Below are 26,122 nucleotides of genomic sequence, written 5' to 3' on the forward strand. Positions count from 1 at the left end.
GGTGCGTCTGTAAAACGGGGGGTGGGGGGGGGATGGGAGGGTAACACGTCTTATGTTTCGACCTTATCATTAAATAGCAGGAAAACCTCACGGGGCTGTTGGAAGGATTAAATGAGCTAATATATTGTTGGTTACTTAGCACTGGCTGCTCCCCTCCCCCTCTCCCAGGGTGGGACAGGATTCCAGGTGGGGCCTGTGAGCTGGGACCCGGTGTTAGAAGGGCTTGGCCCCTGGCCTCTGGCCTGTCCCTTTGTGGACTGTTCACCGCCTCTCAGAGAAGGCCTGGTGCAGGCAGCCCCTGAGCAGGTGCCCACCGGCAGCTGGAGAGGCAGACTGTTCTAGAACACCGTGGGTGAAAGGTGGACTGCATCCTGGGTTCCTCTCCGTCCACTTGCTATGATGCCCGTGGCAGACATCACCACGCAGTCGGACACATCTTGCCCTTTTCCCTTTTCCTCAGCAGCAGCATTCTCGCTGAGCGGCTCTGGTGCCCACCTGCCTGAAGGGCCTGGAGTGCGAGTGGAAGCCCACTGACCGCTCTGGCTGGGTGGGCTCTGACCATTTCTGCTTCTGTAAGCCCTGGGAACCTGGGGGAGATGTGGGGAGAGTGTCTGTGGGAGGCTGGGATGTGCCCCCCACCCTGGAAGGAGAGACCCGGGTGTGGAAGGAGGGGGCACCCCAGGGGCCCATCAGACGTGAGGGTTGAGATCCCGCCAGCCCAGCCCCCAGGGACAGCGTCGGCTCCGGAGCTTGGCCTCTGTGATGTCCTCGGTGCTGTCAGTACACCCTGGAATCAGGGCTCCCCCGGGTTCAAATCCAGCCCCTCCGGAGGGGGGATGTGACCAGGTGACCCCTTGGAGGGGTTTCCGCCCTCCTGAGCCTCCCGAGTGGGAATGATGACATCGCCTGGGTAAGGCTCGCTCACAGAGCGGGTACTGGGCGCCTCCTGCCCTGGGCCGGGCTTCGGGGAAGCAGGCACAAGACGGTGAGAAATCACAGACCATGGTGAAGGCTGCGGAGGAGGGGCGCAGGCGAGGGGCGGGTGAGGGCACTCCTGAGGCGGCCAGGCCGGCGCTCAGGATGCAGCGATGCGATGCAGCGTCTGACCGAGCTGTCTTCCCCCCCACCCCGCCCCTCCCAGGCAGGCCTTCTTGGACCAGGCACAGGCCTCCACTCCCTGGCCGCCTCCTTCCCCCAGCAAAATATGGCCGAGATGTGAGTGGGGCGCCCTTAAGGTCCCTCCTTGCTCTCCAGTGATGAGGGGGGTGGCTGGAGGAGATGAGGGGGGAGGGCAGAACGGGGTGTAGAAGGGGGCTCCACCCCATCCAGGGGCCCCTGGAGGAGGTGCCCACCCGGCAGCCCCAGATCAGGGAATCCCGGCTGGCACCGCGCCACCAGCTCCCTGCCATGCTCATCCTGCAGGAGCCAGACACAGCCCAGATCCTTGCCAGGCTGGGGGGAGGGCGCGCACGCGGCTTCGCCGACTCTAGGCATCCTTTCTGCTGCCTGCGTGTAATTAACAGGCTAATTAAAAGCAGGATGAGTTAATTGGTATTCATTTATGTGGCAGATGTTTTTAATTGAGGCAGGAAACAATTTACCTGTTTACATAAACAATGGCAAAGGCAGGCTTGTAAAACACATTTTTTAAAATATTTTCCTCCCCTTCCTAAAAAGAATGGAAATCACTTGGTCTCCCCGGCGCCTCTGTGTGAGAGCGCAGGCCCCGCCCGGGAAGTTCGTGCCAAGAGGAAACATCTGTTTAAAAGGTTTGCTTCCAGAGGACTGTGTTTTCCTTAAATCCAGTGAAAGGAGGTTGTTCCCAGCTTGTGTGGACGCTGGCTCACGGGGTTGCCTCCCCAGAAGGCTTTAGTGTCCCCTTAGTGTCATCCCCAGGGCCCGCTGGGGGCTCTGGCCTCGAGGCTGGGTGGGCCAGGCTGGGGGGAGACCACCCAGCAGGGTGGGGGGCAGGGCTGGGAAGTGGCAGGGGACACCGTCCTGCCAGGCTGGGGGCTCCTCTGGGTGCGGAGGGGGAGGCTTCCTTTCCACCTGCCTTTGTGTGGTGTGGCGCGGCGTCCCTCCGTCTCGCGGCAGGGCTCAGGGGAGCACCTTTGAGAAAGCCAGGGCTCGGGGAGCACCTTCGAGAAAGCCAGGGCTCAGGGAGCACCTTCGAGAAAGCAAGGGCTCGGGGGAGCACCTTCGAGAAAGCCAGGGCTCGGGGAGCATCTTCGAGAAAGCCAGGGCTCCGGGAGCACCTTCGAGAAAGCCAGGGCTCGGGGTGTCTGCTGTTGTAGGTTGGCACTAATTTGGCACTTGCTGTATACCTGGCTGCTGCCTCTACTAGTTATTACTCTGCGTCTTATTTTTTTAATTTATTTTATTTATTTACTTCTGGCTGTGTTGGGTCTTCGTTGCTGCACACGGGCTTTTCTCTAGTTGCGGCGAGCAGGGACCACTCCTCGCTGCGGTGCATGGGCTTCTCATTGCGGTGGCTTCTCTTGTGGAGCCCGGGCTCTAGGCTCACGGGCTCAGTAGTTGTGGCTCGCGGGCTCAGTAGTTGTGGCTCGCGGGCTCAGTAGTTGTGTCACACGGGCTTAGTTGCTCAGCAGCATGTGGGATCTTCTCGGACCAGGGCTCGAACCCGTATCCCCTGCATTGGCAGGCAGACTCTTCCCACCAGGGAAGCCCTCTGTGTCTCCTCTTAACCCTCGAGGGTGGGGCCCATCCTCCCCATTGCACAGGTGAGGAGACTGCAGCGGGAATGAGCATAGCCTCCGGGTCTCATACACACACACACACACACACACACACACACACACACACACACACACACACACACACACACACAGAGCTGTGTTTACATAGAAGTGTCTGGAAGGATCCTGGAGACCCGTCAGCGGTGGTTACTGTGGGTGGGGGCTGGGAGGGGTGGGAGCGGGTTATAGTCACGGGTTTCCTGTGTGACTATGACCCCCACCTGGGGCCAGCTGCCACGCTCACCACGGGCACGTTGCTGACTCTCTGAAAGTAGGGAAATAGCGGGGTCCCGGGGACTGCGTGAGGTGACAGTGGGAGTGGGGTGAGACGCATGGCCCATGGCACGCAGCAAACGTGCAGGAAGCTGTCTGCACTGGAAACGGGTTGTGTGTGGCCCCTGAGGCTCCTGGCCCCCCTGCGGGGGAGGGTCTGGGCCGTGACATTTGGGTGACATGTGATTGGAATTTCTGGAACGTTTCGACGGTTTCTGGGGAAGAAGATGGACTGTTTGGAATCCATCAGGGAGAAGGGTCCTGGGAAGATGGTGCCCGGGATGCAAAGAGGCTGGGGCCCGGTGCCTCCCTCCAAGAGGTGGTGTGAGGCCACTCTGCCCCCAGGCCTCTCCGGCGTGGCTGGCGTTAAATTGTAAAATTAACCACAGGTATCTGAGGAGGTGAGCAGTAGACAGAGCTGCTGGGGCCAGACATGCCTGTTGTGTCCTTAGGAGCGCCCAGCCTGCACCAGTGCTGTGTGACCTCGGGTGCAGACCTGGACCTCTCTGAGCATGTGGGAAGGGAGGCAGTGATGGCCTCCCCGGTGCTATGAACTTTGACCACGATAGAATGCTGTAGCTGTAAGGCCCCCAGGGTACCTCGCCTCCTGTCTTTACCGAGTTCTCTGCCAGAGGAAGCGTGAGCTTTTCCAGTGGCCCCCAGCCTCCCCCATGAAGGCAGAGACGGGAGGGCCTGGGGCCCAGGGCTGCTGCCGCCGCAGCAGTGGGGTCTCTCGTGGGCCCGGCTTCGTCCCTGGGTGTGTGGGTCAGGGAGGGGCCTGGGCAGGGCCTTCCACGTCCAGGAAGCGAGAGGGCACAGAAGGGGGGTTGGTTGTCTCTGGGTGGGGCGAGAGACCACAGGCCTGCCCGCACCCCAGTCCCGGTCCACAGGGGCTCCCGCAGCAGGCACGGGGGCAGCGCCATGTTGGGCTGCCCCTCACCGCAGAGCAACCAAACCAGCTCTCGGGTCATCCTTACGAAAGTGGGGCGTGAGAGCTGGAGACACCCCGGCCCTCGGAGCAAAGCCAGCCCGGACCACCTCCTCAGCCCCCACCTCTGCGGGCGGTGACGTCTAAACCCGCTTCAGCGGGTGCAGGTCACCACGTGGGATCCCTCAGGCCTCGCGGGCAGCATCCTGGGGCCACACCCCCTCGCCGCATCGGTGGCTCCCGTCACGGGTGACCGGGGTCCTCGCGGGCCACGTGTGCCGAGGGCGGCGTTCTGTGTCTCGGGGCTGGCGGGAGGATCATGTGGCCCTCCGGAGAGACGCCCTCGATGGGCCGTGCGTGCAGGGTAAACCGCCGGTCTCTAATTATTATTTAGCATTCACAGGCGCAGCCTGATTATTTTATATTTTGGCAACATTCCTCTGGGGCCTTCAAGGTGATATGCAGCCAGTCTGCACGTTTTTTAAGCAACGAAAATGCCTTGGGGATCCGGTAAGCCTTCGGGGGCGCCTCGTTGCCGGCAGGGGAATATCCCGACCGCGTGGCCTAGGTTTCCAGACCCTCCGGCCTCCCCGCCCTGCTCTCCACCTTCGTGCACAGGCGGAGCTCGATACTAGATTGTTCCTGGAGTTCCGACCGCACTGCTTTGCCAAGCTGCGCCCTCCACCAGGAAGCCCTCCCAGCTTCAGCTGTGCACACCGCACAGGGGCAATGCACCTCTTCTTCAAGGCTTCCCTGCCTCTCCCAGTGACGCACCCTGTCCGGGTGTGCCTGCGCGGATGCAGGGCTTCCCGCTTCACCCAAGCCTGAGCACCGACCATCCTCAGAGGGTGTTGTGGCCAGAGTTGCTTGCGTTTTGTGAGTTCCTTTTTTAAAATAAGGGATCTGGACTAAGGCTTCTGTTTATTCGCTCAGTGGCACTTTGTCATTGTCTGTCTGTTGCTCACGTTACTGTCACTTTCGTTCAGAGCTGGCGGGGGGCACAACGCTGGTGGGCGGCAGGCAGTTTAAAAATAAATCAGGAGGTGGTTTAAAAGCGGGGCTGGTCCAGGAGGGAGGCAGAGAGGAGGGGGCCTTGCTGCCTTTGCCCAGGGGCAGCTTTTGTTTCCTTCTAGAGGTTCTCCGTGTACATATCAGATCCTCTTTTGTTCCCCGGTGTCCTGCAGTCTTCCTTGGGGTCACAGCCCCTCCCCCCAGGAAACGCACACACGTGCACACTCTGCGCGTCGGCCTCTACCAGGTGCTGCCGCAGCCCTTGGGGGACACGTCTTTTGTTCAGGCCTCAGTGTAGATGTCCTGGGCTCCAGGAGGACTTCCCCCACCAGGCGAGGCAGCTCCTGGGGTGGCGGTTTCCCCCACCCCATCACATCCCCGCCAGGTGTGTGTGTGTGAGCAAAGCAGGGTGTTGGGCTGTACAGGCGCACAGCTAGTCCTCACGGGGACGTCGGCCCGAGTGTGCAGTTGGGGAAACCAAGGCTCAGAGGAGGAGGCCCAGCCAGGGCCACCCCAGTGACGAGGCCACGGCTGGAGGCCGGCCTGCCGCCCCCAAAGCTGGGCCTTTCCCCCCTACCGCGCAACCTTGTGTGGTGGCCTGTGTGTCCATCGCCTCCACCACTGAGAGCTGCAGGAGGGGACTCTGTCCATCGTGCTTGGGTCACAGCGCCATCCCCCCGCCTTCTGCTCACCCACTCGTGTCTGTCCACGTGCCCACACCCCTCGTGCCTGCCCAGGCACCACCACGTTTATCATCCCAGCCTGTTCACACTAACTAGGTGTGCCAGCCTGCAGCTGAGCCACTCCCCCTTGGGGGCAGGTGTGCATGGGTGGACGGGAGGGGACTCCCAGAGTGCCAGGACCGGTGCTGGGAGAGGAGGGCACCCTTCCTCCCACTGCCCCCGGCAACACACACACACACGCACACAGTCACACACACACGGCGGGCGGCCCAGATGGCGGGCGCCTCCCCCTCAGCTCTCAGGAGCTGCTCTTGGCCGCGCAGCCCGGACAGCTGGGCGAGGAATGTGCTTCCTCTGTGCGCCAGCCGCGGGGCGAGCCGGGGGACATCTGGATCACGTTTGCGGCCGGCGGAGAGCAGGGAGGGTTTCCATTCCAGCTGCTGTGAGCTCTCCACCCCGGCCGCCTCAGAACTCCGCTCAGCGCCGGGGCACCGTGGACTTGGCTCTGTGACCATCCCAGGCTTGGTCCAAGAAGGAAGTCTCGCCCCCCTCCTTGTTTCGGGCATCTGCGCTTGGCGGCAGCTCTGGCCTCCTCGCTCCAGCCAAACCCCCAGACCCCTCTTGAAAACACAGACATGGACAGAATGGCTCTGACCAGCCTTCTACCAGGAACCACGGTCACCTTTTGTTTCTCATCCTTTTTCTGCACGTATGTTTATTTACAAGATGGAGTTTCACGTGTTTCTAGCTCTTTTGATTTTCCCTATTATTAGGTGGTATTCTGGGGCACCATTTTTGCTAGTAATCGGGTATTTGAAGTACAGCACACACACAGAAGAGTGTGGGAGTGTGGGAGTGTTCACAGAGTGTGCAGATACCAGGCAACGTTCCCCGACCTGCCCCAGGCCCCGAGCCCTTCCCCGTCACTGCCTGTCGCAGGACTACCACCCTGACCCTAATGCCAGCTTCTGAACTTTGTGTGAGTGGAATCACGTGGCCCGTCCCCTTTGGGATCTGGGGTCATTTACTCAGCCTTACGTTGGTGACATTTGTCCGTGTTGGTGCCTGGGTTACGTGTGTCCTTTTTCCTTGCTGCATAATATTCTGCCGTGTGGATCTGCCCCTTGACCTATCGATGGGCCTCTGTGACAGTGGCCAGTGAGTGTTCTTGTCCTTTGCTGCCGATGCCCGGCTGTTTGCACTTCCGTTGATTCCCCGCCTCAGAGCAAGCCGCTGTGCCTTGTGTGTGCAGTGCTCCAGGCTTGTGGGCACGGAAAAGCCGTTTCCTGAGTGAAGGTACCCACCGTGTGACTTCAGGTTCCGTAGGGCCCCCCTGGCGGAGGATGTGTTTGACCTGTCATCTGTGGGCTCATCCCCCTCACAAGCAATGCTGTGGCGAGCTTCCTTGCAGGTCGCTGTCTGGGCCGGATGATGTCCTCAGACGTGGTCCGTTGGGTGGCCTGCTCACCTGAGCCCAGACGTCTCCACCAGAGCAGGGAGCAGAGGGGCAGGAACCCTGGTCCAGCTGGAACCTGCCCCTGTAACATCTGATCCTTGGGTCTCTAAGGGCCCTCCCAGCTCCAAAATGTTGTGGTTCTAAGTACCAGTGTGTACCTGGTAGTTATTGCTGGGTGACAAGCTGCCCAAAGCTTAGTGCCTTAAAACAGCCACCTTCATCTGCCTCATAGTCTTTGCGCGACTCATGTGTGAGGTCCTGGTCCTGGCTGGCCTGCTCCTGGCTCTGCTGAGTGTGGCCGGGCCCCTCATGCGCCTGGACCCCCAGCTGGGGCAGCTGGGCCAACCCTGCCCCATGTGAGCCTTCCCCTCCAGCAGGCTCCACAGGACAGCAAGTGGAGCTGACCGCCTGGTGTCCGGCTCAGAGCCGGCTGACATCACTTCTGCCGCATCCTAGTGGCCAGAGCGACTCCCAGGGCCAGCACGGATCCAAGGGCAGGGAAATCGACTCCATCTCTGGGTGGAAAGAGCTGCAGTCACATTGCAAGGGGTGTGAGTGGGCGGGGGGGCGCGAGAATTGAGGCCGTTTTGCAATCTGTCCACCCCCGCAGGTGGCGGGTGTCCTAGGCAGCCACGAGCAAGCTTTACTGCTGTGGGGCAGGCTCAGAACAGCTCCTCGCCCCCCCCCCCCCCACACACACACAGGGGCACTACCTGCTGGGGCCGCTGGGCGGGGCAGGTCCCAAGCCAAGCTCCGCCCGGGCTCTCCGGCCACAGCCACCATGCTCTCCGACGTGAACACGAACGGTCTGGGCCGGGGGCCAAGGCAGCACAAGGGCAGGCGGGGCCGCTCTGGGTTTCTCACAGGTCAGCCGGCACACCTTTGTGGAGCATCTTACGGACCACCAGGCGTCGGTGCTGGTCTGGGGTTAGCAGTGCACGGAAAGACGAGGCCCGTGTCTTTGAGGCGAGGGGTGGTGAACACAGGGACCTGCACGGACCACCATTGCGGGTGCTGACAGGTGCTCCCCAGGAGATAAAGTGGGTGATGCAGCAGGGAGGGCAGGGGTGGGGGCTAGGAGGGCTCCTTTAAGGGGGGACATTGGGACCCAATCCTGAGTGAGGATGAGGAGACAGCCTCGTGTGGACGTGGGGGGCGTCCCAGCAGGTGCGGAGGCCCTGCGGCCGCACAGGAGCACCTGGGACGGGGTCTCCCAGCCTGGGGGCGTGCAGCCAGACCAAAGGGGAGATTGGACCGCTCCTGAGGCGACCCCTGGGCTGGAGCACAGTGGGGAGATTGTGTCTGGCCCAGTTTCACAGCATCTCGGTGGTAGAAGGGAAACTCCCGTCCAGGCAGACGGCTTCCTCTCCGCCCCAGCGGGATTCATGAGCCCCTGCTGATGCGGGGGGCGGCCTGGCCACTGCAGCGCCCCCTCTGAGGCTGTGAGGGGCTGCCCTGAGTAGCAGGACATTCTCTTGTGGCCCCTCCACCCCACCCCCAGACAGAGGCTCACCGCCACCCCTCTGGGCAGGCTCCGAGGGTCCTCAGTGAGGGACTCTTCCTGCGACCAGCAGGGTCGTCAGCCAGAGGGCTGCACGTGTGGGATCTGCTGCCTTATGGCCGTGTGACCCCGGGCACGCGCCCTGTGCCTCGGTTTCCCCATCTGCAACTCGGGTCTTACACATCAGGGCTCTGTCAGCATGAGGGGGTCTTGGCACCCAGGCACATACGCAGCTCCCAGCAAAAGGGAGCCCGTTTAAAATGAGAGCTGTGCCCCGCCTGGTGCCAGGCCCACGGGCCTCTGGGAGCCTCTGGCTGAGCATGTCCCGTCCCTCCGAGCCTCTACGGGGCGGCTCTGCTCTCATCCCCATCTCACAGGTGAGAAAACCGAGGCCTCAGGTAGAAAATCCACTGACACTCCAGCCGAGAGGCCGAGACGGGTGGAGGGAGGCCACCTGGAGCCTCCCCGACACAGGAGCCACGGTGGCCTTGCTCCTCACGCTTCCTTTTCTAAGACCACCCCCGACCTGAGAAGAGGGAGTCACGGGCCCATTTTACCGATGGGGGTATACCGAGGCTCAGAGCCATGCTGGGGTGGTTTTATGGATTCACAGTTAGTCGGGGATTCCCTGGTGGCGCAGTGGTTGAGAGTCCGCCTGCCGATGCAGGGGACACGGGTTCGTGCCCCGGTGCGGGAAGATCCCACATGCCGCGGAGCAGCTGGGCCCGTGAGCCATGGCCGCTGAGCCTGCGCGTCCGGAGCCTGTGCTCTGCAACGGGAGGGGCCGCAACAGTGACAGGCCCGCGTACAGCAAAAAAAAAAAAAAACACAGTTAGTCGGTCACAGAGCAGGATGGGGGACCCAGGTTTCCTGGCTCCCGGCCCAGTGTTGTTGCCATGGCAACGGGTGACCTTGTTGTCACCCACAGGCCCGGTGGTCACAGGGTCCCTGGAGGCAGGCCGGCCGGGGTGGCTAAGCGCTCTGCAGCGGGAAGGGCGGCGGCGGCAGCAGCAATGCACAGAGGAACAGCCCTCCCGGTCAGACCCCAGGACCGGGAAGGGCCACGCGGGAGGATCCAAGGGACGTGGCTGGAGCGCCAGCGGGGGCGGGAGGGCCGCCCAGACCAAGGGAGGGAAGATACTAATCCTTGTGTATATTATTACTGGTTCGTCGGTCGGCGAAGACCTTGATTGAAACCAGATGTGGGAAGCGGCCCAAGTTCCAGCTCCTGGGACTCATTAGGGCTGCCCGCCCCCCAGAATTCGCATTGCTTTGCAGAGCATTGGGGATCAAAGACAAGCCGTCCCCTGACCTTGGCCTTGGAGGGGGTGGGGAGGGGTCAGCCTCCTGGTCAAACCCGCCCATCTTGATGTGACGGGTCACCCCATGTCCTTGGAGCCCCCCGAGTCCCTCCACCTCTGCCTGAGAGCCCCGTCCAGCGGGGTCACAGGCCCCTCTGAGACGCGGCTGCTTCCTGGGGTGCAGGCCTAGCTTTTCCCTTGTTTGCCCCACACGCGTCCACTGGGAGGCTCTGAGAGGGTCCCTGTGCCCCTCTTCCTGCTCCAGGACGTTAGCCCTCAGGCGGTTGCCCGGCTTACTCGAGAGCCCCAGGGTCCAGGAGAGAAACCCCCCACCCACCCTCCGGGAAGCCTTGAGGGGAGGGGAGGGCATTCTGGGGGCAGGAGCTACCTAAGCAGAGGTGTCTGCCCCCGCTGTCCCGCCGCCCCCTCTGCGCGCTGGCAGTGGGTCTGTCCCGCCTTGCCCAGGCCCCACAGCAGCCAGTGTGCAGTGGTCAGTGAGCTCGAAGGAGTTGAATCTGTCCCCAGCGCGTGCTCGGGGCCGGCCTTCCGGAAGGACTCGCCTGCACCGCCAGCATCGCCTGCGTCTCTCACGGCTTCCAAGGTCCCGCCTAACGGTCATAAGGCCAGAAACCTGCCTGGGACCGCGTGAGCAGAACAACGTCCACCCCTCGTGTGGACGCAGTGGGACCCCGTGGGCGCCCGGCGCTCAGGAGGGCCGCTCGTGGGCCGAGGCACCTTGCTCTCACCTCCACGAGCTGTCACTGCTGGGGGACGGTGCCGTGCTCGACCACGCTGCACCGGGGTCCGAGGGCCCCCACGGTGTCCGTGTCTGACACACGGGCACGTCTTCGAGCGGGTGCTGCCCACGAGGGACGCCCTGAAGCCGTGGACTTCAGCGTGCGCTGCCTGACTTCCCCACAGACACACCCGCTTCTGTCTCCTCTGTGCTTGTGGGGGGTCGGGGACTGTTGGTAGTTAGAGGGGGCTTTGGGGCTCATAGCGGTGGTGTGATAGGGGGTGTAAGAAGAAAGGAAGGGAAGGCGGGAGGGGAATCCTGGCCGGGACCCAGTGGTGCCAGAGCCAGGACTCTGCAGCCTCGCTGAGCTGTGGTCTTGCGTGAACCCCGACCTCCAGCCCCTCGATTTCCTCATCGCGTCAGCGGGCAGCGACATCCACCCGGACTAGGGCTCCGCCACGCGGAGGAGGAGCCTGAGAGAGCGTGGGCACTCGGGAGCCGTCGGGGCCTTGGAGGACACGGAGATGAGGCCGTGCGGGCCCCGAATGTCACACACAGAGTTTGGACCTGATGGGAAAGCACCTCGCTTACTGTGACTCTGGGCCCTGCTGTCCCCATCCATAAGCGGGGTGATAGCGGCGTCTTCCTCGAGGGCTGGTGTGGGATGAAGGGTCCCGGGAGCCCAGGCTGGGCCCCGATGGATGGGCTGCCCCGCCCTGGGCAGGATGTCTGTGGGGATGGGACACTGCAATCCTCCCGGGAGAGTCTGGCCTGAGCAGGACAGAGTGTGCCCGGAGGCGCCGGGGACGGGTGGCTGTGTGCCCTCGCTGGGGACACCTTGGGCTCTTCCCGGGACACCTGACACCAGCCAGCTGCTGCCCTGCCCGCAGGCCTTCCGAGGACGGAGGACGGGGCTCCAGAGGACACCTGACTGGGAAGGTTCCCCTCGTCTCTGGCCGAGGCTCTGGGCTGGGGGTTCAGGACTGGCGTCTGCCGGAAGGGAGCCTGTGGGGCTGGCGAGGCTGTGACCGTCCCGCTGTCCGTGGACCATCTCCCCGTTCCCTCGGTCCTGACTCCACAGCATTTGTGGAGCACCTCCTGTGCGCTTGGCCCTACTTTGGGCACTTGGTTTCGCTGAGAAAGATGGTCGCATTCAGGCAAAGGCGTGGAGGAGAGTGTGGGAGGTGAGGGCAGAGGGGACGGCCAGTCACAGAGCGTCCTGGGGCACTCTCAGGATGCCGGCTGAGGGGCAGGGGGCCACCTGGTAATGCTCTTAGGAAACGTGTCTCTGGGGCCAGCTCGCCCCTCTGCCTCCAAGAAAGTCCGGCGTCCGGTCCACCTCGGCAGGAGCTTCAGAACCTCGGCTGGCTGCCCGGCCCAGGGCGGAGGCCAGCACTTCAGAGCCGGGCCCAGTGGGGCTCCCTCCTCGTCCCCTACCTACAGCTGCGGAGGCTGAGGCCGGGCAGTGTGCCCAGGGGCCACCCGCTCGCAGGGGAGGGGCCGAGGCGCAGGGCTTCTCCTCAGGGTGCAGGCCTCCTGCCGAGCCTACCACGGGCCTGGGGAGCCCTGCCTGCCTGCGGGTCAGTGCCAGGGACCGGGTGTGGGTGCGCCACAGGTCACGTCCCGAGACCCCACAGAGAGAGTGGCCTCTGGGCCCTGAGCCTCGGTCTCCTCATCTGCCACCTCCCAGGCCGGGGGACCTGTGTGGCCTGCTCAGCTCAGGCCCGGCTCGCAGTCCGGACTCTGTCACCGTAGCTGTGCTACCCGTCGGTACCGGCCCACCTTCCCACCTTCCCAGTTCCTGCGGCTTCTATGAGGGTCAAGTGAGGTAACGGCAGAATCAGAGCACAAAAGATGAAAGCGGGGCCCGCTGCTTCTGCGGCGCACGGATGGGGAATGGGCTGTGCCGGTGCTCATGGCCCCCCTCCCGTGGAGGGCTCTAGAACCCCAGGGCTGGGAGCGCTGGGCTGTGGCCGGTTCTCAGACGGGCAGGGCGGGCTGGGAACACAGGAGGCAAGGACAGTGATGGATGGGGCGGCTTGTTCCGCACCCTCAACGTTCTTTCCCACCGGCTGCGCCCGGCTCAGAGAGCAGCTTCCTCTGTCAACAGATTAGTGACGTGTAGTGGGAACTGGAGCCGCGGTCTGGGAAAGACGCAGGGTCTCCCGGGGCCCTGGGGAGCGCCGCAGGGGTCTGGGAATGTTCTCGAGGGCTGGGAGTGCGGGGCAGTGGGTGGGGCTGCGACAGAGGCCAGGGGAGGAAGTCCAGCCCCGAGGGGGGCCGCTCGCGTCTCACCCTCCAGCTCACTGGGTGTCACCAGCGGGGACCACCCCCCGCCCTACAGGATCGGAATGGGGCGGTGGGGAGCGGGGGACGGACAGTTAGAAGGTTGGACGGGGACCACCTCCAGCGGCAGCCCTCTGGGGCCGCCTCCAGCCCTTTCTCAGCTGTGTGAACAGAGCAGGTCGCCTAGCCCCTCTGTGCCTCGGTTTCCCCATCCATAGGATGGAGGAGAGCACCGTCTGCCTCCGAGGGCTGTGAGAGGGTCACGAGTCACTGGCTGGGCGCCTCGCCCCTGTCTGCCTACCTCTGAGCCAGGACCATGGGTGCGGGGTTTGGCACCCCTGGAGCTGTCTCCCGCCCGGCAGCACAAGGGCCGCCGTTCTGGTCGAGGCGCTGTGGGGGACTCCAGGAGAGCTGGCGGGGAGCCCCGGCTGGGGATAAGCCCAGACGTGTCTTTAGATTCCGCCCCATCTTCTGCTTCATTTCTGTGTGGGATTCTGGGGCTGCCGTGGCTGCTGGCTTGGCCCCTGGCTGCTGATGGGGCTGGGGAAGGGACAGGGATGCTGTGGCCGGCCCGATTCTTCCTCCCTGGAGCTCTAACGTCTGGAAAGAGCCCGAGGAGTTGGGAAGGTGGTCCTTGTCCTCCCCTGCCCCAGAGTCAGGGCGCCCGGGGCATTACCCACTGACTCAGAGCAATGAACCTGCCCCGGCCTCAAACCCCAGGCAGCTGCCCTTTCCGTGTGCTGGTCGGCCCATGCAGGGAGCCCTGGGTTGGCTTCAGAACTTTCTAGTCTCCCAAGTGATTGCAGGGCGCGGGGGCCTGAGGCTCTGATGGAGAGTCCCCAGGCTCGGTCCCTGCTGCCCTCAGGCTCTGAGACCCTGAGCAAGTCACTTGTCCTCCCCGAGCCTCAGTTTCCCCATCTATAAAATGGGCGCGATGGCAGGACCTGCCTCCTGGGGCTGCTATTGAGGTGCAGCGTGTCCTCGAGCAGGGGTATGGAATTCTTAGTCAAAGTCGGTCCCTGGGGTCCTGAGGGGTGGGCAAGCTGAGGCACAAGGGGCATGTGCCAGGCCAGCGTGGGGGAAGCTGTTACTTATATATTAATCTCATAAGAAACAAGGAACTTAAAACTTGACATACATTCAGCTGCCTGGGCCCCATAACCAACTTGCTAGATCAGAGCTCCCTAAAAGGGGGCTTGTGTAGGAGGACCCCTGGTGTTGGGTGGAGGGTCTCGGGCTGAGGACCCCCAATGACCCTAGAATCAGGAGTGGGGGAAACGCAGACCCGGGGTGGGTGCAGGGGGACCGTTGGAGCCCGGGGTCCCATGGATGGGGTCAGTGCCTCTCATAGGCGGGGCACAGGATGCCACGGTACAGGGGCTCTGACAGCGCCTTCTGGGGGGGCCATGAGGATCCAATGAGATGCCGTGTGGACGTGCAGCACACGGGGCCTGGCTTCCCCCGGGGCTGAGGACCCCTGGGAGTGGACGCTGGGGGCAGAGGTACCTGAGAATGGGGGAGGGGGGAAGAGCTGCCCCACAAGGCCGGCCCAGGTTTTCTGGGTGGAGTCTGGAACTTGCCGGGACGTCCCCCCTGCCGCAGCCTTGGCGGGGTGGGAGCTGCCCCCTCACCGGCCCCCAGCAGTCAGCACCCAACAGCGGGCCCCTCCCCAGGCCCCCGCGTCCTGGCCAGCTCCTGCTCGTGCTGGCTTGTGGGTGCAGGGTCCTGCCTACACGGCCCTACCCAGGCTGCCAGATGGGCAGGAAGGTTGTGCCCTAGCCCTCGGGGGTCCGAGCCTCGCAGTGGGTCTTAGGGGGTGAGGGAGCAGCCCTTGGCTGGCGCGGGCCCTTGAAAGGGTCTGGGCAGGAAGCCGGCTCCTGGGAGAGTGAGGCTGCCTGTCTGGCAGCTTGTTAGCCGTGTGCCCTGAGGCCACGCAGGCCAGAGGCGGGCAGGCTTGGCTCCAGCGCGGGCTGACCCGGGCTCCCCACTCGGGGGTGCAGAGGCGGCGAGAGGACGGTAATAATAGCTACCGCCGCGGGCGGCGTGACCACGGCGGGCGCTCGGCCCCCCACCAAGAACGCTTCTCCTCCTCCTCTGACCCATGCTGCACCCCGGGGAGGGGGGGAGCCCGGCTCAGAGGCAGCCGCTCGTCAGGAGGGTGGGACTCCGCTCCCTCGCACCCTGCTGTCCTCGCTCGGCGAGCCCCAAGGAAGGCAAGGGTGCAGGGTGAGCTGTGGGTGCGCCCACAGCCCCCGTGTCGGCCCACCTTGGAGGCAGGGCAGCCAGGACCCCCCGACCTGCCCCCTCTGGCCCCTGAGCAGGGAGACCCCTCTAGGAGGGCTGCCGGTGGTGACCTCATTCTCGTGGCCGGCCTTCCAGAAACCCTGCGACAGGTGAGCCAGGAAACAAGGTCATCTCGGGGGGTCACGTTCCAGGGGAGCTAGAGACCCTCATGTCTCACGTGGGGACCCCTCTCCTGAGGACATGAGGTCGGAGCTGGACCCCCAGGAGGGAAGGGGGAGTGGTCTGGGGGGGGTGTGAGGGCTTGGAGCTGGGGCTCTGGGTGTCGTGGGAGCGGGCCGGGGGGTAGGACCCTGGGAAGCCCCACATACAGGGGAAGCTGCTGGAGGGTTTCAGGCAGGAGAGATGACGTCTGCTGGATGCTGTGCAGAACCTTCACTGGCTCCCTACTGCCCACCAGCCCGGCCCAGCCAGCCTCCTGTCGATTCCCTGCACAGCTAGAGGCCTTGCACACTCCCTGCTGCCTTTGTGTTCTCTGTTCCTGGACCACAATTGCTGTCGCTCGCCGTCTCCACACCACCTCTGCTCTTCCCCGAGGGGCTCTGTCACCTTCTGCTTCATGGCTTGGGGTGCGTGCCGAGGGCAGCCTCCAGAGCAGGGTCCCGGCGCACAAGTTGCTCCGTAAACCGTGACCGAATTTCACTGAGCGCTTTGCCCTCAGCCTTTACAGAGTCAGCTCAGAGAGGTGAGGTGACTGGCCCTAGGTCACACAGCCAGCCAGGAGGCAATAGAGCCAGACTCAAACAAGATTCAAGACCTGTGGGGTTTCTTGTGGGGTTTCCACGGTGCACAGGGCTGGAGGTGGGACCTGGGAGAGCAGGGGTGCCCCCACCCAGCCAGCCCAGAACCTCCATCCACCTGGGTTTGCTGCCTCTCCTGCAAGGAGGCGAGTTCGCGTTGATGTCACCCAGGCCTTGGAACCCTGCAGACCCACCCACACCATACGTGCTGTGTGCCCTTGGCGGATGGCTGCACCTCTCTGTGCCTGTAAAGCAGGGCTGGCAGCAGCGTCCCCCTCGCAGGGTTTCCTGGGAACAGGAGCCACGACTGTCATCTTCCAGAAGCGTGAGTGTGTCTCCTTTGTAAGTGGACAGCCTCGGGCCTGCTTTCCGGGCACCAGCAGGGCACCGCCCGCTCCGTCCACAGGCCCGGCAGGCATCAGTGGGGTGGGCGCAAGACTCCTTGCGATGTGGCACCCTCGTCATCGCGGGCACACTCGGTCCACCCTCCCTGATGGCCCCCTCCCGCCGGCTTCTCTCCATCCACTTCTCTGGTCTGCTCCACCCATGATGCTCCGGTGAAGGCCCGACGTGGAAGGGCTTTGGAAGGTCCGACCAGGCCCTGCATCCCCGGCGTCCCAGTCTGGCACCCTAAGCGCCCTCCCTGGCCTGCTGGCGGGACTGCCTGCCCCAGGGTGGCCTGGTCAGATGAAGGGCTGGCCAGGATGGGGCTGCACCCCACAGAGGTGGCCTGGAGCCCACGGCGCTGGCCACGTTTTCCTTCTTTGGTTGTCACTGGAGACTGGCCGCCAGCCCCGTAGCCAGGCGTGGCGTTGACGGGCCCCCACAGCTGTGGCACACGTGTGCCAAGCCGTCAGCCTCCTGACAGACGGGCTGTTGGGGGGCAGGGCGCCCGGCGGGAGGGAGGCCAGCTGAGTGGACAGCAGGTGCTGCGAGGCCGGGTGGCTGCTGGTGAGCGGCTGCTTCCCCCTTCCGTGGGGCCCGGTGGGGAGGGGATTTCTCTGCTCTCACCCCCTGGGCCCTGGAGTGCCGAGGGCATCTCCTCTCTGTAAAGGAGGATGTGGGAGCGATGAGGGGAGGTCTGCACGGTCTGGGGCACAGGTAGCGGTAAATGCCGTTCATTAGCATCATCGCTGTTCACGGAGGTGGCTGCCCGGGTGCACGTGCGTCTCCACCTCTGCCCAGATCGTGCGGGACCCCGGGGAGGGGAGGATGGGCAGAGGCAGAGGGACAGAGCTGTAGTCCTGGTGGTGGCTGACAGGTGTCAAGCCTGGCCCCATCGGCCCCCGGCCCCCAGGAGACTCCGTCAGTGTCAGCAGGGCGAGCAGTGGCTGGGGCCACGTGGGCTGGGCCTGTTCGTTACAGGCGGGACGCACCCACAATCCCAGCCGCTGCTCCCGGGTCTCTGCGGCCTGACCCTGAGCTAAGATGGAGGGGGGAGGCCCAGAGGCTCACCCCCCTCCACCTGCAAAGAATACCTGGGCAGCTGCGGCCCCGGGGGCCTCCCCGGCAGCCTGTTACAAGTGCGGAGTCTCAGGCCCGCTCCGGACCTGCTGAGTTCAGGAATGGGGCTGGGGAGGCTGTCTGCACATGCCCTCCAGGAGGGGCTGATGCAAGCAGAGTCGGGGTACCGCAGGCTTGGGGGATGCCGCCCGACTCCCTGGTCTGCAGGAGAGACAATCCAGGCTCCCCCAGGGCCACTTCCACAGTGAGAACTCCAGCCCGGCTCTGGCTGGCCAGAGTTCTGAAAGCCACACCCTCCAGCCCACCTGAAATGGGCCGACCCAAGCCTGCTCTCCGGTCCTAGGTGGGTGGGATGGCAGCCACCTGTGAGCACACCTGGGGCTTATCTAGGGCAGGCTGGGGCCTGGGACGGGCTCTGTAGGCAGAGCCGGAAGCTACCTGGGGGCCATCTGGGAGTCGCCCACCTGGGCCCCCAGCAACATAGGCCCACGTCCAGCTGCTGGGGCCCTTAGCCGGGAACCAGGTGGGGCTGGGCGGCGCCGACCCCTGTGCCCCTCGGCCTGCTTCACCCGTGCTCTCTCTCTCTCTGTCTCTCTCTCCTTTCCCCCACCCCGGTGGCCGTGACGCCCACAGCGGACAGGAAGGAGAAGGCCTCCGCGATGCCTGGCTCCCCAGCCGAGGTGAAGACGCAGCCCCAGGCCACGCCCCCCAGCATGCCACCCCCGCCGCCCGCCGCGTCCCAGGGGGCCACGCGACACCCCCCCTTCACACCCCACACAAGTGAGTAACCCCAGGGCCCGGTCCCGAGGGGTGCAGCGGGGAGAGGCACCTCCGGGGGTCCCTCGAGCCCGTTAAGGTCCGAGCTTCCATCCTGGACCTGTAAACGCCCCTGTTGGGCCTTTAAGAGGGAGGATGTCATCACGGGTCAGGGCCCAAGCTTTGAGGTTCGGGTCCCAGCTCTTCTGCTTCGTAGCCGTGAGGCTTTGGGCAAACTTCTTAACCTCTCTGGGCCCGGCGTTCCTCATCTGCAAAGCCGGGCTGGCCATGGCCCCTGCCTCAAGGAGCTGCTGTGAGGGCGAGCAAGTTAGAAGTTCTTAGCACGGTGGGCACACGGTGAGCATTCTGTCAAGGTTAGCTGCTATACTGGAGCTCAGAGAGGGATGAGGGATTCCCCATGGTCACACAGCAGGTCACTTGCATGTGGGTGAATCCTTTTGGGCCTGCACGCCCTGGAGGGCCCATTGGAGGCAGCTGTGGCCTTGGAGGAGCTCTGCGGCCAGGCCTGAGCCGGGTGTGTGGGTGGGCCAGGAGCTGGGGTCAGGGGGGCCTCGGCTGCCAGCAACGTGGTGGTATCTCGCTGGCCCTGGGCCCTGGGTTGAGCATCTCGGCACACACAGAGGGTCTGGGTGGGCTTCGGAATCCACAGGCACCACCTGAGCCCCGGTCCTTTGAGCCAGAGCAGTTGAGAAGGAGACCCCCGGCTTGGGCTGCTGGGGGGACCCTGTTCCCTGTCCCCTCGACCAAGGGCTCAGCAGTGTGTCCTAGGTGTTTCTGGCGGGCAGTCCACGTGCCTCCCCCACCCACATGTTCAGAAGCCAGAAAGCCCCACACCGGGGGACCCTTCCCCAGGCTTTGAAACCCTAATGAAGCCCGTCTCTGGGGCAGGAACCTCAAATGCCTTGGCCTGGTGGCTCCTGGCTCCCACCGGCTTCATCGGGCTCCACTCCACCCACCCGGGGTCCTGGGCTGTGCTCAGAGCCCAGGGTGGGCCCCAGGGCCCGGCCTGCTCCTTTTATATCTGGGCGTGAAGGGTACTGGTTCTGCCCTCCGAGGCCAGGCAGCGGCCCCCACCTGGAGAAGGAGGTCGGGCTGGGCCCCTTGTTGTAGGATGTTGGCTGTGAGCTGGTCTCTGTTGGGAGATGGGACAACACCACCTGCTCCCGGGAGCAGCCACCTGAAAGCAGGGCGACCCCTGCACAGTAGGAGCTTAATGACCAAGCACCCCTCCCCACACATCGCTTGGCACAGAATGTTCCAGCTTCTGTTCCCCCGGGGTCGGTCTGAGTGAGGGTCCCCACATGTGCCGGAGACTGGGGTGGGCCCTGCCCTCCGCCATCCTGGGTGCGCAGCCTGCACTGGCCGCACGGGAGTGGCCAGAGGTGGCCGTGCTTTGTCTCATTCACTCTTCTCGCCCGGGGACTGTCACCCCTCCCTCTTTTCCAGAAGAGTCAGTCCTCACCTCGGGCTGAGCCGCAGGCCGGTCTCCGTCCACGGACCGCTGCCTCCGCGTGCGGCCTCGTGGGTGGAGAGGGGAGGCTGCAGCCTGGCGAAACTTCCCCCGCGTACGCTCAGCCCGGGCGGGAAAAGGAGTTCTTCCTGACGGGGCAACAGCAGCTCCCCCTGGGAAGATGACCTGCCCCGCAACTGTTGTCCGGGTTGCAAGCAGGAGAGACCAGCAGAGACCATCTGAGGGTCTGGTCGAGGGCTCCGACCCGGGGACCCCGACCCTCATGGGCGCGACTCCCTGGCCTGCTTTTCTTCCTGGTCCAGGAGCCCGTGTTCCAGACAGTGCTGGTCTGGGAACCAGATGTTCCAGGCTGTGGACTGGGCTGGGGTCAGCTGACACCACCGGCTCGCCTCCGTGAGGCCTGGGAACAGACGTGCGGGTGGCAGCCTGCGTGTGGCTCAGGGTCCGTCCCCTCTCGTTGGGGTCCCGGCTCCGTTTAGGGCATGGAGGTTATGAGAGACAAGAGCGTCTTTCTTTCCTAAGCTGACGCCTAGTGCTCTCTGGCTGCTGGGGGCTTTTGTCTTAAGTGTCAGGCTTCCTCCAAGGTGGCCTCAGATTCGTTCCCTAACCCACGAATTCCCTGAAAGCAGGGGGGTTAACCGCGTCTGTGCACCTGCTGGTGGGAGCCAGAGTAGACGGAGCCCCCGCGTTCCCTGCGGATTCCTGCCAAGAACCTCCCCAGATTCCCCAGGACCGGCCTGCGAGCCAAGCTGACCAGAGACTGACCTTGAGCCATGGCTTGAGGGCTGTGGTTCTCCTTGCCTGGTGACTGCCCTGGGCATGAATTCATTTTAGAGTTGAAGCTGTGGTGTGGCTCGGGACTGGGGCAGAGGGCTGAGAGAACTCTGGGGAGGGATGTAAGGAGCTACTCGGCAGCGGGGAGGACCCTTAAGGGGCTAGCGCTCCATCCTGCTCCCGTGACAGGGGCTCAGTCTCTGTTTACAGTGGTACAGCTTGTCTCCTTGTGGCTTTTGCCCACTAACTCCAGCTCAGACGAATCAAATCTCTCTTCCTCTTCGGTGCTTCTGCCCTTCGCGGCAGCTCAGACCTGGGCTTCGTCTCGGAACCACCATTGGTGTGTCTGTTGACCTCTAGCCCATCACCTGGGCTCCGGGTCCCTGAGGATGGTGCCGAGTGGGGTCACCAGGCGCTTTCCAGAAACGCAGCTGTTAAGAGCCAGGGTGTCCCACCCGTACCCAGGGAGGTGCCAGAACCCTTGTGGAGCCCCAGATGTTCCCGCCAGAAACGGCCCTAAGACATCCCCTGGTCCAGCCCATTTTTCAGAGAAGGAAGCCGAGGCCCAGAGAAGGTTGTGGACTGGCCCAAGGTGGTGACAGAGTCCCAATCCCCAAAACGCTGTCGAGAGGCAGGGGAGGGGCCGACTGTAGACACCCCCCAGGGCAGCGTCCGGTGCCGGCCTCCTTCCTCACAGCGTGCTTTTCTTATTTTGCTTACAGATCGAGAGGACGGGCCTGCGATGTCTCTGCCCCACGGCCGTTTTCATGGCTGCTTAAAATGGTCTATGGTCTGTCTTTGTAAGTAAAATAACAAAAACCGCGGCCTCCCGGGAGGTCCTCGCCCGGCGCCCACTGCTCTGCCTGCACCCCTGCGTCCGCCGGGCTAGGCCTCTCTTAGGGGATGGAGCCCAAGGGACAGACCCAGGAGAGCAGAGCAGCCAGGACCCCCAAGTCACAGACTGAGTTCACAGCCAGCCCTGCCGCTCGTACGCTCTGTGGCCTCAGGCAGGCGGGTGGCCTCGCTCAGCTTCCTTTTCCCCAACTCAAAACAGGGCGAGCCAGGCAGGTCCCAGAGTTGCAAGAAGGTCAGATGTCAGTGGCCAGTCCACAGCCCATCTCAAGGGCAGACCCCACGCTTCCCCTTCCAGGCACAGTGTCCACAGGCCGCGGCCGCCACCTGTAAAAGAAAGTTATGGCGCTCGTGCCAGGGGTGATCGCACGAGGCCCTGGGCCACGTCAGCACGAAGTCTGGCCCACGCGGGGTGCTCAGCAGATGTTGGTCACTCGTGGACGTGCCCGTCCAAGCGCCCAAGCCGCAGCTGATGCCCTTAGGCGAGGCTCTCACGGGGCGATGCTGGCAGTGTGTGTCAGCCAGCCAGCGCAGCGGGCTCGCCCATCTGGACCGGCCCGATGTAAGCCCAGGTGTGGCATCATCTAGGGCCCGGCGTGTGCACGGAGCTGCGGTGCTGTGATGCCTGTGAGCTTTGTGTGGACAGGAGGATGGCGATTCCCAGCACCAAGGCTGGGAGGGGGGCTGGCGGGAGGGGCTGTTTTCGGTGCCTCGTCCTAGCCCCCCCGGCCCAGCCCCGGGACTGGGGGAGCCGTGGGGTGCTGCGCTGTGCCCCCAAACCTCGGCCGGGACACGTGTGGTCTATCTTAGTAACACACCTGTTGCGGGAATGAAAGCACTTGTGGCCGAGGGTTATTTTCGGCGTCTCTTTAGCAAGCGGCTGAGACTGCCCGGCAGCCTGGGAGGGAGCGCAGCGAGCGAGGGCAGGCCGGCCGCCGGGAGGACCAGGCGCCGAGGGCGAGCGGGTAAGGGCGCCACGGGGAGGCCAGGCCAGGGGCTGGCGGGCGGGGTCCCAGGAGGCATGGATAGCCGCACGTCTTCGAAGCCCCTGAGGATCCAGACCCCGAGCGACGGCCCAGCTCTGCCGTGAGTGACCAGGAGCCCCCGCTGCGGTGAGGTCCCCATGCAGCAGGCCACCTCCCGGCCTGTCTGGGGTGACCGCCAGCGGCTGTCATCAGTCTCGACGAGGGTGTGTGTGTGGGGGGGGGGGGGCATCAGCTCCACAATGACAGAGAAAATTAGCACAACAGCAGAGTCTTCTGTTCCAAGGGTGCCCTGGACACACCTCGGAGAGGGTGAGGGACAGGGCCCTTCGTGTTCTGTGTCTGGAGCTCCTTCCATCCCAGAGCGAGAGGAAGTCCCCAGAGTGACTGTCCTGTAGGATTACCCCTGAGCCGGCGTGTCACCTGTGGGTCCTGGAAGGAGCTTCTAAGGCCGCCCAGAGCAGGGGGGCAAACAGGTTTCAACCTGCACTGTGTCTCCAGGGAGGGAGAAGCGGGACCAAGGGCCGAGTGAAGGGCGCGGGCCCCGAGCGGAGCGGGTCACCACGCCTGCAGCCCGCCCCCTCTCGGGACACAGAGGCAGCACGTCTGTTTTGGCGCCAACCCTGGCTTTCAACCAGCGCTTCCCAAACGTCTGTTACGTGGGGCCGGTTATCGATGAGCCATCACCCAACACGTAAAAGCAATCAGGTCAGGCGTTTCCGGCGCCTTCCGGTGGGAGAAGGATAACCTGGGTCCTGCGAGGGGGAGCATGCAGCAGACGGAACACCCCGTCCTCCGGGCCCAGAAGCCCCACCTCTGGTTTGGGCCGAGGGCCGTGTGCTGATGAGGAAATGGGGGCCAGGCCCGAATCTCACCCACACGGCATGTCTGGGCTGGTCCAGGACGCCCACTCCCAACCAGGGTGCTTATCTTGTGCCCACAAGGGCTGGGCTGCGTTACTCTGCCTCTGAGGCTCTGCGGAGTGCCGGGGCCCCCAGGGGACGGGAGGCGACCTTGAGCACCGTGGGTGCTGCTCAGGGACTGCGAGGCCCCTTGCCTGGGGCTTAGGTGGCTGTCCCTGGCCCGCAGCTCAGGGCGGGGGGGCCGGGGGGAGCGTTCGCAGGTGTCGCCGGCAGGCGGTCATGGAAGCTGAAGGTGCGGAGCCGCCCAGACAGTGGGCTCGGGGTCAACGGGGGGCGCCAGTTCCAGCTCCGAGGGGGAGGGCACAGGCCTAGGGCTGGAGGGGAGCTACCTCCCACAGGCCTGCAGGGGCGGGTGGAGCCGGCAACCGGGACCTGGAGAGCCAAGCCCTGGGATAGCCGAGGCGCAGGGAGGAGGGACGGGCATGCGGTCACCTCACGTGCTCCCGCCCTTGCAGGCTGGGCGAGGCCAAGACGGCGGAGGTCACCCCCCAGAGCCAGATCAGGATAGCCGGGTTGGCGTGGTCTGGAGGGGCAGGGCGACACACCCTCCGCCCGTGCTGCGGCTGTTCAGAAGGGCCGCTTCCCAGAGCCGAGCCCAGCAGCATCCCCAGCCCGGAGAAGGGGGCTGCTGCTCCCCCGTCTCCACACACACAGGCCCCGGCAGATGCTGGAGCCCTGGAGAAACCCGGCCCTGAGAAAACAGCAGCTCTGAGCTGTCCTGCGTCCCCAGATCCCTAGTCCAGCGAGGCGTGAGCGCGCGGCCTCTGCACAGACCCAGCCAGACAAGGCGGGAGGGCCAGGGCACGGGCCTTGGGGACCACAGCTGAGTGAGTGAGACGTGCGCCTGCACGTGTGCGTGTGCTGTGTGGGTGTGCACATGGGTGCGCCGTGGGGCTACATTGCATCGTGCCCGTGTGTGCACACGTGTGCAAGTGTGCATGTGGGGTATGCTTGTGGGCACGTGTGTGCACGTGTGTGCGTGTGTGCATAGGTCTTTGTGGGCTGTGCACTGGGTCCGTGTGCACATACGTGTGTGCATGCGTGCAGTGCATATAGGCCTGTGTGCGAGCACGCATGAGGTGTGTGCGCGTGTGTGCACATTTATGTATCTGTGCGTGCACGTGTACGCGTGTATGAGAGCACGTGTGTTTGGCATGTTGCGTGAGGTGCGTGCAGGGCTGCTGAGGGAGGGAAGGTGCGTGGAGTGCAGGGTGTGGGCGAGGGTGGGCTTCGGGATGGTCGTGTAGGGAGCACAGACGTGCGCAGGAGCGGGAGTTGGGTGTGCGAGCAGGAGTGTGAAGGCGCGGGTCCCGTGCAGCCTTCCCGTGTCCAGACCCCCTCCGCCATCACCGAGGGCCCTGGGAGCCCACGACCTCTGATCTCTGTGCAGGCCCTGGTGCAGGGGAGTGGGTGCAGGTGGTCAGGCTCTGCAGGGCTCCCCGGCCCTGGGGCAGACTCAGCTGAGGATCACGGTCCTGCCTCTGGTCCCCTTCACAGCATCCCAGTGTCTGTCACCACAGGCACCCACAGTGCTGCTCCGGGGCCCCCGCACAAGCTCAGCGCAAGCCCCTCGGGTCACCTGCTCGTCCTCCGCACGCAGCTGGGGCCCGTGTGCGCACACGTCCACCCGTGCAGCAGCCCCAGACAGCAGCTGTGCGGTGTCCCCCCGCCAGCATCCGACCCCGCTTGTCCCGGGGGTCCAGGCTCCCCTGCCCCACCTTGAGCCCCGTCAGCCTGGCACCTGCGTAGGCACTGGGGCGTGGCTTTGGGCTGTCGTGGTGGGGGGGTGGTCACTACCCTTTAGGGGGGATGAGGGACCTCCCCGTGGAAGAGGAGGGTGGGCCCGCAGATCCCGGTTGTGGGGAAGCCCCTCTACCTGTTCGCAGGAGATGCGTGTCTGCCAGGCAGCGTGCGGCCGTGGTGTCCCCGGGTGTGGAGGGCCTGACTGCGTGGCCCAGAGCAAAGCCGAGGGGCCGCTGAGCCCGGGCCACGCCTGGATCACGTCTGTGCTCCCACCCTGCCGGGGCCCCAGTTTGTGCGTCTGTAAAGGGTGTCCGTGGGGCCCGGCCGCCCTGCTGCGTCTTCAGCCCGCCTCTCCCCGCGCAGTGATGAACGGCAGCAGTCCCTCGCCCACGGCCGTCAGCGGCACCCCATCCACGCCCAGCGGCTTCAGCAATGGCCCAGCCACCTCGTGCACCGCCGCGCTGTCCACGCAGCAGCTGCCCCCGGCCTGCGGGGCGCGGCAGCTCAGCAAACTCAAGCGCTTCCTGGCCACCCTGCAGCAGTTCGGCAGTGACATCTCCCCGGAGATCGGGGAGCGCGTGCGCACGCTGGTGCTGGGGCTCGTGGTGAGTCGGGTGGGGACGTGGTGACCCTGGGCCGGGCCAGCCCTCAGTCTCTGCCCTCCTCTCCCCGGGCTGAAGCAAGGTGTTTTCTCCCCCTGCCCCGCCCTGCCCCACCCCCCAGAACTCCACGCTGACCATCGAGGAGTTCCATTCCAAGCTCCAGGAGGCCACCAACTTCCCACTGCGGCCATTCGTCATCCCCTTCCTGAAGGTAGGGACAAACCCACTTCCCCTGCGCTGGGGCCCCAGGAGCCCCGAGTCTTTTCTCTGCCAGCTCAGATCAGCCACTGTTCTCGAGACTCTGACTCCCCTGTCCCCCAGGGGGGATCAGTGCTGACCCGTTGTCACGGCCGACTCCTGCAAGCTCGCTGCCAGGCCAGAGTAGTCAGCCACCCGACCCTGTGCTCGGAGACCAAGCTCCCAGGCTCAATCCTGTTATATTAGTGACCAATACACTCAGCCGCTCGACAAGCTATGTTTTGAGCACCTGCTCTATGCCAGCCGACAGCAACGGCCATAGACTCTGGAGCTACAGGGAGGGTGCCTTGTGCCTTCTGAGGA

At 64.3% G+C, this 26,122-nt stretch overlaps 1 protein-coding gene across 1 annotated transcript in view; it reads left to right on the forward strand.

Annotated features, from left to right (window-relative positions):
- The window catches only part of CBFA2T3 (CBFA2/RUNX1 partner transcriptional co-repressor 3), a gene marked incomplete at its 3' end in the record, with an annotated part of 60,238 nt that overhangs the window by 15,310 nt on the left and 18,806 nt on the right, over positions 1-26,122 (forward strand). Inside the window, 4 exon segments of the mRNA XM_079907877.1 lie at positions 18,070-18,216; positions 21,181-21,258; positions 25,323-25,564; positions 25,683-25,772. Coding sequence (XP_079764003.1) covers positions 18,096-18,216; positions 21,181-21,258; positions 25,323-25,564; positions 25,683-25,772 — 531 coding nt within the window. The 5' untranslated portion in view covers positions 18,070-18,095.

The sequence above is a fragment of the Stenella coeruleoalba genome, assembly GCF_951394435.1.
Source record: "Stenella coeruleoalba genome assembly, chromosome: 20".
NCBI lineage: Eukaryota > Metazoa > Chordata > Mammalia > Artiodactyla > Delphinidae > Stenella > Stenella coeruleoalba.